Here is a 12,371-nt window from a genome sequence, read left to right as displayed (position 1 = left end):
GTGTGGCCTTATGACACACTTCCGGTGATGTCAGGGGGTGTGGCCTTATGACACACTTCCGGTGATGTCAGGGGGTGTGTGTGGCATATGCTAATGAGTTATGCCAATGAGTTCCCCTAGCTTTTTTTCTACGAAACGACCCCTGGTCATCGGGTTGCTTGGCGAGGCAGCTGTCTGGCTGGCATACGACTTCTGCGCGACACAAATCACTTCGCACAACAATGCCAGTGACCTCGGGTGGGATCCGACCAGCTTTCCAGAGGCTCCCCTTTGACCATTCATAAGCCTTCTGCTGGTGATCCACGGGGCCTATGAGGATAAAAGCTATACAGGATGGGGGCTCTTGTAAGAGGAGAACTGGGTCTGCGTGAGAGAGCTGGCTGGATCCCACCCACACTTTCTGTAAACTGAGCCAAGGAAATCTGCAATTTCCCCCTGAAATAGTCCCAGCAAGCTCAGCCCCTTACCTGCTTTGCGTGTATCAGTGGAAGCGGCAGCGGGAGTAGCATCCCTTACTAGATCCAAATTGGTCTCATCTCTTCCTTCCCGTTCTTCAGGGATGACCATGCTGGCCTTCTCTCTGAAACGGCACAAACGGGGACATGTTCAGGACAGCTTCCCACTGTGAACAATTCAGGTCTGAGCTGCAATGTTCCCTCTAAGCTGTGGAGTCTTGTGAGCAGAAATTCTACTTTGTGAGCTGCTGGCACTAAAGTTGTGAGCGAGCGATTTGGCCACTGCATAAATTAGTTTGCTCGGGAGCCCTCCTCCTGAGCTAAGACAAAAAAACTGTGAGCTGGCTCACACCCACTCAGCTTAGAGGGGACACTGCTGAGCAGTCTGACGCTATAGCAGAGAGGCCAATCTCACACTTGCCACAGAGTCATACAAAAGGCTGCATGTACCCCATGTAGCAACAACAACACCAAGGGTAATTGAGCCCTGTGGTCGGCACCAGTTCGGACAATCAAGCACATACACCTGAGCCACAGAAGAACAGGTCAGCCAAATCAGACCCAAGTTCCTCTAGTTCAGTATCCCGTTTCCCGACAACATAGGTCTCAATCGAGCCACGCTTGCTTACAGCTGTGGACAGAGCTCCGTCCTCCATCAATGTTTCCAGAGCCCCTTTCAGCCAATTGCTTCATCTTGTGCCAATGACTTTAGTGTGCACGGGGTTTACCACCAAGTATCTCATGGCACAATTTTGTGAGTTCTCGGATCTCTATCACTGGAAAGACTGGGAACGGAACCTCGGATCTTTCGCAAGCAAAACACGTGCTCGGCCACTGAGCCACTGCCGTCTCCTGACTGCAGATGGGAAAACTGAAAACAGAAGTGTTGACAATGGTTTTGGTGGCATGATATCTGTACGTATTACCAGGATATGGAAGAATCATGTCTGTGTGCCAGCAGAGGGAAATATTATTCATCCAAACACCCCTGGATTTCCATGTGGTAGGTGCGTGTGTGGATTCATTTTTATCCGGGCAATACTTGGCTTGCCAGCTATAGGTAAAGGTAAAGGTTCCCTTGCTCGAAAGCCAGTCGATTCCGACTCTAGGGTTGTGGTGCTCATCTCCGTTTCAAAGTCAAAGAGCCAGCGCTGTCTGAAGACATTTCCGTGGTCATGTGGCCGGCATGACTAAACACCAAGGCGCATGGAACGCTGTTACCTTCCCACCGAAGTGGTCCCTATTTATCTACTTGCAGTTTCTTGCTTTGGAACTGCTAGGTTGGCAGGAGCTGGAACTAGAGACGGGAGCTCACTCCGTCATGCGGCACTCGGGTCTCGAACTGCTAAACTACCGACCTTCCACAGCTTGCAGTTCAGCGTCTTAACCACTTAAGCCCCGCAGCTCCTTTGCCAGCTATAGTCTTGTCTTAAAGCACTGCCTAATCAGACCCCCTGGACAAAACAAGGCTGGAGATCAGCCACCCTATCCTGTGCGGAAAGGTGACTTAAAAAAAATCTCTCCTTATATATAATTGAATAGTGGGTGCCAAAGTTCTAATTCTAAAATGCACTCCCTTAGTGTATGGCTGATGGCACTGCTCCTCAGCATATATCGCCACCAATCAGAAGGCAAAGCCCGCCCACACCACAACTGCTGCGACAACCTGGTCTTTTGCATATGGAAGCTGACTGGACTTCAGTCCATTCCACACCTCAAACTCCCCCCACCCACGCAAGGCAGTTGGGATTTTCAGTTGCATAACATACCTCATAGGGGAGAGGATAATGGATAACAATGGTTACCACTCTCCAGGTGAGGGCTACAGATAACTCAAACATACAAATGCTCTTCAGGTAGCAGAGACCAGTCCCTCCGGAGAAAACAGTGGACTCTGTCATTAAACCCTGCTGAGGTCGCCACAGGAAACTGACACTGTTTGCCCAAAGCCAGAGCACTCTCCCAGAGCCTCTTTCTAGATGCCGTTGTATTTATTTCCGCAACGGGCATTATTTCTAGTCATTATATAATACAAGAACCATCTCACACAGTACTGAGCTCTTTATACAAGCTGCTACCTTGGTAACATTGGGGGGGGGGGAGAACCCAGAAACTGCATAGCAACAAAGCTTTTTTCAAATCTCTAACCAGAGTCACAAATTCTTCAGCAGCGAATGGGCCATGCAATCTCCCTGATGCTGAACAAACAAGAAGGCTGCTCTGTAGCAGCTGGAAAAGCTACTGGACGACACATCACGCTTTGCTGAAAAAACAAAGCCGGCTGAGGTCTGCGATGCTTGTATGCAAGCTGCATGTTACCGAATGAGTTTCTCGAATGCTTCCTTTTCCTTCCTTAAGGTGGTCAGGTAGCGCTGCTCTTCCGTTGACCCTCCGTATATAAGGAAGTAAACCCTGCAAGGCAAAACACAAAGGTATCTCCCAACATGCAAGAGCCCACGCCTCCAAATACAAGAAAACTGCTATTTTTTGTCCTTAAAGGTAAAGGTTCCCTTGCTCGAAAGCCAGTCGAGTCCGACTCTAGGGTTGCAGTGCTCATCTCCGTTTCAAAGCCGAAGAGCCAGCGCTGTCCAAAGACGTTTCCGTGGTCATGTGGCCGGCATGACTAAACACCAAGGCGCACGGAACACTGTTACCTTCCCACCGAAGCGGTACCTATTTATCTACTTGCAATGTCTTGCTTTCAAACTGCTAGGTTGGCAGGAGCTGGAACCAGAGACGGGAGCTCACTCCGCCATGCGGCAACCCGGGTCTCAAACTGCTGAACGACTGACCTTCCACAGCCTGCAGTTCAGCGTCTTAACCACTTGTCCTTGTTTATAGGTAAATTTGACATTATGGATTTAAGTTGCAGTTTTCACAAAAAAAGCACTTTAGCAAACACTAGGAACATCTGCTTGTCAGGACCCACAGTCAATCACTTCAGCACACACTGGAATGCCAGGCCTATCGTTACAGTCCCAGGACATATCTCCTACCCCCCTGGGTTGTCATTCTACTCTGGAGCCAGTTATTCCAGTCCCAGAACACTCCTGCTAACCCCCAGGGACTGTCATTCCACTCTGGGGCCTGTCATTCCAGTCCCAGAACACTCCTGCTATGCCCAGAGGCTGTCATTCCACTCTGGGGCCTGTCATGCCAGTCCCAGGACACATCTCCTACCCTCCTGGGCTGTCATTCCACTGTGGGGCCTGTCATTCTAGTCCCAGAGCAGTGTATTTGGGACCAGAGACCTTAATGGAAAATCCATTCCTTGTGTGGGTAGCAGGGGGTGTGGGTCCCCTCCTACAGTGTAGTCTCATGTAAAATACAGCATGGACCTGTGGGCATCTTTGGAATTCTGATGGGGGGTGCAACAAAATTGCTGCCTTGGGATATGAAACCAACCACAGAATGGCAGCTGTGGTTGGTGGAGGCAGAGAAGAAGTCCAAGAGCATGGGGGAAGAGGGGTAATTTTTAAAAAGATCCCAGGAAAGATATGAGTTCTGGTGGCTGCTGCCTGCCCTAAGCTAAGCCTCCATCTCCAGTACTTTGGTTTGTGTGAGGATGGAGGTAGATTTTTTTTTGGGGGGGGGGGAATATTTCTGCTGAATCTGCCTCCCTTGCTCTTCCAAAATGAACAAAACTACTGCAATAGTGCGAGTCACGATTTGTAATAATAATGATAACTTGTCCTAAGTGTATACAAAATTCCAACAATACAGTAACATTTATTTCCTAAACATTGTGTCTAACAGATCCCTTCATCTGTTAGACACAATGTTTAGGAAATAAATGTTACTGTATTGTTGGAATTTTGTATACACTTAGGACAAGTTATCATTATTATTACAAATTGTTACTTGCACTATTAGGAGCTGCGGTGGCTCAAGTGGTTAAGACGCTGAACTGCAGGCTGTGGAAGGTCGGTAGTTCAGCAGTTCGAGACCCAAGTGTGCCGCATGACGGAGTGAGCTCCCGTCTCTAGTTCCAGCTCCTGCCAACCTAGCAGTTCGAAAGCAAGAAACTGCAAGTAGATAAATAGGTACCACTTCGGTGGGAAGGTGACAGCGTTCCGTGTGCCTTGGTGTTTAGTCATGCCGGCCAAATGGCCACGGAAACGCCTTCGGACAGTGCTGGCTCTTCGGCTTTGAAACGGAGATGAGCACCGCAACCCTAGAGTCGGACTCGACTGGCTTTCGAGCAAGGGAACCTTGACCTTTACCTTTTACTTGCACTATTGCAGTAGTTTTGTTCATTTCGGCTTAAATCATACTGCTAACCCCTTATTCCATTTGTATCCCTTGCTCTTCCAGCATGGCATGCTTTGGGGATCGGCTGGGCCCTCGTTTCAGTTCGGGGGATTCTCTAGTTGGAATTGGAATGGCCGATTTGGCTTTAAGTATTTTGGTTTGTGTGAGGACGGAGGTGGATTCGGGGGGGGAATATTTTTGTGCAAATAAACCACTTGCATTTATTATTCCGTTGTTATTTAGACGTATGAGCATGGCATGGCAGACATATAATGGCAGGCCCCCTGAGAAAAACATTGCCCCCCCCCCCGAGCAAAGCGTTGTTAGCTACGGGGCTGGGTTTAATCCCTGGCCCCTCCCGCTAAAGTGACCAGGGAGGAGGGGGACACAACGTTCCTTTGCCTGAGATCCTGAAGCACAGCTGCCACTCAGATGAGGCAGTGCTGACCTCCATAGACCAACCATCAGGCTCTGTAGAAGGCCACTCTGTGTGTTCAAAAGAGGGATGAACCTGATTTCCCGTGCTGAAGGGACATCACGTGTTTCCCTCCCTGTCCCCACGCCACAACCAGACCAGGAAGAATAAATCATGCAGAGAAATAACTACATCATACAGTTTTCCTTCATTTTCATGGGCTGGAAAACCCACTTTTGTAGAACATGGGGGGAGCGGTGAGAAATGAGAGATAATTACAGTTCTTTCGCTGCAGAGTCTAAACAGTCCCACGAGCATGAGAACCAGGGGTCATTTCCTGCAGGAGCGCACCGGAGCGGAGCTCCGGCAGTAAAGAGCCCAGGGGGCGGGCACATGCAACAAGCCCCGCCCCCTGCTCCCAGCAGCCCTCAGTCAGAGCAAGAAGCAGCCAGATAAGCTGCAGAGCCCGCCCCCCCCAGTCCCAAACAGTCCAGTGGCACCTTTAAGACCAAGTTTTATTCAGGTACAAGCTCTCCCTCCTCTGCGAGGACAGATCTGCACGTTCCCCCCCGCCCAATAGCTAGTGATCCAAAACAGTCCAGTGGAGCCTGAGTGGTGGGTGTTGCCTTCTGACACACTTCTGGTGATGTCAGGGGGTGTGGCACATGCAAATAAGTTATGCCAATGAGTTATGCTAATGAGCTCCTGGACCTCTTTTTCTACAAAATGACCCCTGAATTGAGAACAATCCCTTTTTTGGATGGGGGGGGCGGCGGTGCCTGCTCACGACAACATACCTCAAAGGCTTCCCAGGCCTGCTGGCCTTGTAAATCTCCAACTGGCGGACGAAACTTAGCTCCGCATCGTACAGGACAATGTACCTGGGTTCCACCTCGTGCACGACTCGCGTGAGGGCGTAGGGGTCGCTGCAGCCGCTCAAAGGATGAATAATAGTCAGCGGCTCCTTTAAGACCCCGTAACAAGATTCCGAGGGCAGGTCCAGTGGGAAGTCGCTGGGTCTGGCTTCCCCACTGCTCTCTTGGCCGCTACCAACCTCCTCATAGGAGTCTCGGTCCTCCACGGTATCCTGTTCGCACTTGCCCACCATCTGCGTGAGCGTCAGCTCTCGCTTCCTCTTGCTTTTATTTGGCTTTGAAGACTGCTTTTTGGCCCTTTTCGGCCGAGGTTCTCCAGCATCCCTGCCCCGGTACTCGGCTGCCTTCCCGTCCCTCAGGAACGCTTCGCTGGCTTCCTTGTCCTTTCCAAAGGTTTTGTGGTAGAGTCTCATCAGAAAAGCCTCGGCCCCCGCAACGATATACTCCTTCAGCTGAGCACACGTTCGGTCATCCCCTGCGCAGATCAGCGTCCGTCCTGCGGGTCAGAAACAGAGGCTCTCTTTTACAGGATGGCAAAAATATCGTGGGTCCCCTCCTCCCTCCACCCAGAAAGACAAAAGAACTTTGTTTTTTTAAATCTGGGGGAAGTTAATCTCTCTCTGTTTTTTAATCTAGCTGCTCAAATGAATAAAAAGGTAAAGGTTCCCTTGCTGGAAAGCCAGTCGAGTCCGACTCTAGGGTTGCGGTGCTCATCTCCGTTTCAAAGCTAAAGAGCCAGCGCTGTCCGAAGACGTTTCCGTGGTCATGTGGCCGGCATGACTAAACACCAAGGCGCACGCAACGCTGTTCCCTTCCCACCGAAGTGGTCCCTATTTATCTACTTGCAATTTCTTGCTTTCGAACTGCTAGGTTGGCAGGAGCTGGAACTAGAGACGGGAGCTCACTCCGTCATGTGGCATCTCTGGTCTTGAACTGCTGAACTGCTGACCCTCCACAGCCTGCAGTTCAGCATCTTAACCACTTGAGCCACCGCAGCTCCAGCTCAAATGAATAGAGACAGACATCTGTTGTGCCTTGGGGCACTTTTCTGGTTTTCCCACCTGCTCCTATGGGGCTGAATCCTGCCAGTGATTTCCACAGACAGGAAGGGAGGGTGGAGTTTCCCCTTCCCTTTTTTTGAACCCGGACTCCACCCCATGCGGTTCTTAGGACCTCCCTGTCCGCCCAAAGCAGCACTTTCGCGAGACTGGTAGGCTGCATCAGGAGAGGAAAGGCGGAGAAGTTCCATTCAGCTAATGGAAACGCCTTCTGCCAGCCTTCTGGATGGAACCCCCATCGTTCAACCCGGTGGACAGTTGGCACCCCACACGGTAGACCAACCTCCTGAAACAGCTGCACCACCCTCCAGTGGATATTCCACTTAGCCAGCACAGTTAACAGCCACTGGTGGATCTGTCCTCGAGGAATGGCCTAATCCCTTTCTAAAGACATCGGAGTTAGTGGTTGTCACGACATCCCTCGGCAGTGCGTTCCCACAAGTTGATTATGCACTCTATTTCCCATCCACTTGGCAGTGCGTTCCCACAAGTCAATTATGTACTCTATTTCCCATACAAGCTGTTGGGAGCAATGTTCCCTCTAAGCTGTGGAGCCTTGTGAGCATAAATTCTACGTTGTGAGCTACTGGCATTAAAGTTGTGAGCGAGCGATTTGGCTGCTGCATAAATTAGTTTGCTCTGGAGCCCATCCTTCCTGAGCTAAGACAAAAATGTGTGAGCTGGAGTCTAAAAAACTGTGAGCTAGCTCACACTAACTCAGCTTAGAGGGAACACTGGTTGGGAGTTTTCTATTCTTGCATCCGATGGAATTGAATTTTAACTGTTTTATCTTTTTATACTGTATGCACTATGTGACTTCTGTAAGCAGCCCTGAGCACGTTCGCGGGGAAGGCGGGGTATAAATACAATTAGATAAAAAATAAAATGAATAAAATCCACTTGGCAGTGCATTCCACAAGTCGGTTATGTACTTTATTTCCCATCAACTTTACTGGCGGCCTCCTTGAGTGCTAGTATTTTTGTGGGAAGATGAAAAAGTGCGTCACCAGGAAGTCCTGTTTGAGGATACTGACTTTCAGGGCTATTTTTGGGCAGGAACGCACAGGAACGGAGTTCCAGCTGGCTCCCAAGTTGGCCACGCCCAGCAGGAACTCATGAGCATAATAAGCCACACCCAACAGCAGAAACTCATTAGGATTGGCTACATTAGGGGTGTGGCCTAACATGCAAAGGAGTCCCTGCTACAAAAAAAGGCCCTGGGTTTTGACCACAAACAAGGTAAACAGAATAACAAGCAAAAGGTGGGTGTGGCTGGATGACCACACTTCTGGTAACATGGGGGTGTGGCCTAATGTGCCAATGAGCTGTGCTGTCAGGGGTGTGGCCCAATAGGCTAATGAGTTCCTGCTGTTGGGTGTGGCCTATTATGCTAATGAGTTCCTGCTGGGCTTGTTCTACAAAAAGAGCCCTGCTGACTTTGCTACGGCTGCTTGTGAAAGGGTCACGTTTGTGCAGCAGCAGCAGCAGAAGGCCCTTCCGGCTCAGAGAGGACTGTCTCTCCCCAACAATACAGACACTGGCCCTTTCAGCACAACAATCCTACCCCTTACACAGCCAGTTTCTCTGGCCCTGCCAGAGATCCACATGAACAATCTTAATGTGTGAAGTGAACAAAACCCACTTGGGGAAGGGTGCCGGTTCTCAGGTTAAGGGAAAGATACAGGCTTCGGCAACCCCAAAAAACTCAACTCAACCCAGCCATGAACTCACCAGCTGTAACCTCTCCGTCAGGGCTCTACTGGTAGCAGGAGCTCCTTTGCTTACAGAGCTCTTCTTACTGGGGCTACTGTAAGCTCTTGGGGGATTGGCTAAACTAGGGGTGTGTGGCCTAATATGCAAAGGAGTGCCTGCTACTAGTAGAGCCCTGCGGGCTGTCTGAAGAGTTACTGAGTTAATAATGTGAGCTGCTGTGAGCGGTTAAGAAAATTATATACTCTTTTTTTTAAAAAAACACTGAAATAGCCATTGGCCACTGAGAGAAACTGGGGGAAACAACAGACTTATGCGCGCTCCCCACTATGCCTTCGAAACCAACCACCACCCCCAGCAGTGGTCAAGTACTTCTATGTTCGCCTCCCCGTTCCGCACCTGGCCCACCGAGAGCTTCGCTATTGGCGTTCTCCGTCTCAATCTCCTTGAGCACCTCTCTCAGGGCTTCCCACTTGGGATTGCTTTCCAATATCAATTCCCTTCTCTGCCCTGAAACACAACAGAGAGGAGAAAAGTCAATTTTTGCATGCAGGCTTGCATAATTATCAGCCTTACATGTTTTATGGGAACGATCTTGGGATTGCAAACAACACACAGTTGAAAAGAGAAATGTGGAATGACGTCTGTCGTCTGTTCCCCCCCCCTAAGAATGTGAGTATCTCTGGTGACTTTTAAACGACACAAAGGGATCCGTACAGCAGTTGGACCAGCCTTATTGGGTAGTTTAGCTGCAAAGTACAGGTGGAAAGCAATGCAGTATAGTTGTTGGCACGCCAGATTCCAGTCCTCAGAAAGCCATCAACCTCACTAGGTGACTCTGGGTCAGTTGCACACATTCAGGGTCGTTGTGGAGATAAAACAGAGAAGGGAGAACCAGGTACACCGCTCTGAGCTCCCTGGGTAGATAGAAGCCCATACAAGACTATGGTTTCTGGTTCAGTTTGGAGGCAAGTTCAGATGTGTGAGAACCAGTGTTTTCCAGTTGGGCTATCACAACAAATGGCGGACAATCCACAGCTAAGAACAAACAGAGGGAAGTGGAGCAGAAGGAGAAGAGATTGGATTTATACCCTGCCCTTCACTTGGAGTCTCAGAGCGGCTTACAAACTCCTTTCCCTTCCCCTCCCCACAACAGACACCCTGTGAGGTGGGTGGGCCTGAGAGAACTCTGACAGAAACTGCTCTTTTTCAAGGACAGCTGTGCCAGAGCTTGTGACTGACTCAAGGTCACATCAGCAGGTGCAAGTGGAGGAGTGGGGGAATCAAACCCGGTTCTCCCAGATTAGAGTCCGCGCACTTAACCACTACACCAGACAAAAGGGAAGCACACGGCATGTCCGCAATGGTCCGAGCATGAATTGCCTCTTATGTCCAAATGGGGTAACCATCATTTTTTTTAATGCCAAAGTTTGCTGTACCTTTTTCTTCCCCATCATCTGGTTTTCCAGAAGCTTTTATTTTCTTATTTTCTTTGTTATCTAGAAGACGATAAACTCGGCCCCGAGCATTTAGGAACAGAGAAGTACTAGAATCAAGAAAAAGCCAGCCTAGGGGATGAAGAGAGGTGAAAATATTAGACGTCGTAAATACCTACCAGGTTTCATGGCTCCCACTTCTTTTCTAACTGTTCCACTGAAGCCATGGTGCTCAGACCAAAAAAAGAGCCACCTAAGCTTCATTTCAACTTGCAGTCGTGAGTTGCACAGGTTAGTCGTGTCAATTTCAGCCGTTCTTTGTTCAGTCGATCCTCTAAGGCCCATCAGATTAGAATTCTAGTCCTGTCCATTTAAGTCACACTGATCTTGGCAGATCTAAGAACCCTAAACCTTTTTCTTCCCCATCATCTGGTTTTCCAGAAGCTTTTATTTTCTTATTTTCTTTGTTATCTAGAAGACGATAAACTCGGCCCCGAGCATTTAGGAACAGAGAAGTACTAGAATCAAGAAAAAGCCAGCCTAGGGGATGAAGAAAGGTGAAAATATTAGCCGTTGTAAATACCTACCAGGTTTCATGGCTTCTACTTCTTTTCTAACCGTTCCACTGAAGCCACGGTGCTCAGACCAAAAAAGAGCCACCTAAGCTTCATTTCAAATTGCAGCCGTGAGTTCCACAGGTTAGTCGTTTCAATTTCAGCCGTTCTTTCTTCAGTCTAAGGCCCATCAGATTTGAATTCTAGTCCTGTCCATTTAAGTCACACTGATCTTGGCAGATCTAAGAACCCTAAGCAGGGTCAGCCCTGGTTAGTACTTGAACAGGAGACCCCCAAAGGATCACTACACAGAAGCAAGCGATGGCAAACCACTTCTGAACATCTCTGGCCTTGAAAACTCTACGGGGTTGCCATAAGGGGGCTGCAACTGCTGGACAGCACTTGACACGCACACCATGTGCAGACTGCTCCAAAAGACCTGGTGAAATTAAAAAGTCTCCCACCCCGGCCCCATTTCTGAAAGGAGATATGTGGGGTCTCCAGGAAAGAAAGGCAAAGACAGAGGAAGTTTGGCTTCTGTTTTATGAGGACCTGGCATTAAAAAAAAAAAAGATGGTAAAGCTTCGAAAACCAAAACATGACCTAGTACTCCAGAATGGTTAAGAACAATCTGGCACAAAACGTTAATGAATAAATAAACTTAAGAATTATCATGTATAAATATTTATGGAAGAACAAAAGGATATAAATCTGCATTGCGTATTCAGCACTAGCAACCATTTATTGATTAATGGAACCAGACAAAGTGAACAACGCAGGGGTCATATCCTGCGGGAGCGCACAGGAGCGCAGCTCTGGCAGTAAGGAGCCCAGGGGGTGGGCACATGCAGCAAGCCGTGCCCCCTGCTCCTGGCAGCCCTCAGTCAGGCCATAAGGAGTTTTGACAACAAACAAGGTAAACAGAATAACAAGCAAAAGGTGGGTGTGGCTGGATGACCACACTTCTGGTAACATGGGGGTGTGGCCTAATGTGCTAATGAGCTGTGCTGTCAGGGGTGTGGCCTATTATGCTAATGAGTTCCTGCTGGGCTTTTTCTACAAAAAGAGCCCTGAATTATCATGTATAAATATTTATGGAAGAACAAAAGGATATACATCTGCATTAAGTATTCAGCACTAGCAACCATTTACTGATTAACGGAACCAGGCAAAGAGAACAACGAATGTACAAGAAAGTAACACAGACTTAGATGTGACTGGGACTTTGTTTAATAAAGGTGGGGTTTTGTCTTCTTACAGGAATAAATAAAATAATAATAAGTAACAATAACAATAATAATAATAGAAAAGATGGTACCTTGTGCAGAGTTTCAGGGACCAATTTTAAGTCACGGAAGGGGAGACTACTGTGGACCCTTCAGGGGAGCAGCCCAGCGGGGGCAGGCACAGGAGACGGGCAGACCCGCCTGGCCTAGTGGGAAGGGAGGCAGAGCACCCCGGAGGGGTGGGGAGGAAGGACCACAGCCCGATGGGAGGCGGGACGGCTGCCTTTTAAATGGAGGCATTAGAGACGGGCCGAGGGGGAAGCTGCTGGCCTGCCCAGGCGCGGCGCTAAGGGATGAGCACAACAGGGAGGTGGGAAAACTAGGTGACGCA

General features: G+C 49.1%; 1 protein-coding gene across 1 annotated transcript in view; it reads right to left on the bottom strand.

The window, feature by feature from the left end:
• The window catches only part of ERCC4 (excision repair cross-complementation group 4), a 35,542-nt gene that overhangs the window by 3,029 nt on the left and 20,142 nt on the right, over nt 1–12,371 (bottom strand). The window contains exons 5-9 of the mRNA XM_015405426.1: nt 10,612–10,671; nt 9,164–9,274; nt 5,919–6,492; nt 2,775–2,867; nt 468–580 (exon numbers count right to left, since the gene is read on the bottom strand). Coding sequence (XP_015260912.1) covers nt 468–580; nt 2,775–2,867; nt 5,919–6,492; nt 9,164–9,274; nt 10,612–10,671 — 951 coding nt within the window. The remainder of the gene's footprint in view (nt 1–467; nt 581–2,774; nt 2,868–5,918; nt 6,493–9,163; nt 9,275–10,611; nt 10,672–12,371) is intronic.

This window comes from Gekko japonicus, unplaced genomic scaffold, assembly GCF_001447785.1.
Source record: "Gekko japonicus isolate JY-2015 unplaced genomic scaffold, Gekko_japonicus_V1.1 scaffold1527, whole genome shotgun sequence".
NCBI lineage: Eukaryota > Metazoa > Chordata > Lepidosauria > Squamata > Gekkonidae > Gekko > Gekko japonicus.
Note: the sequence above shows the minus strand (reverse complement) of the source record. Positions and strands in the feature narration are given on the sequence as shown.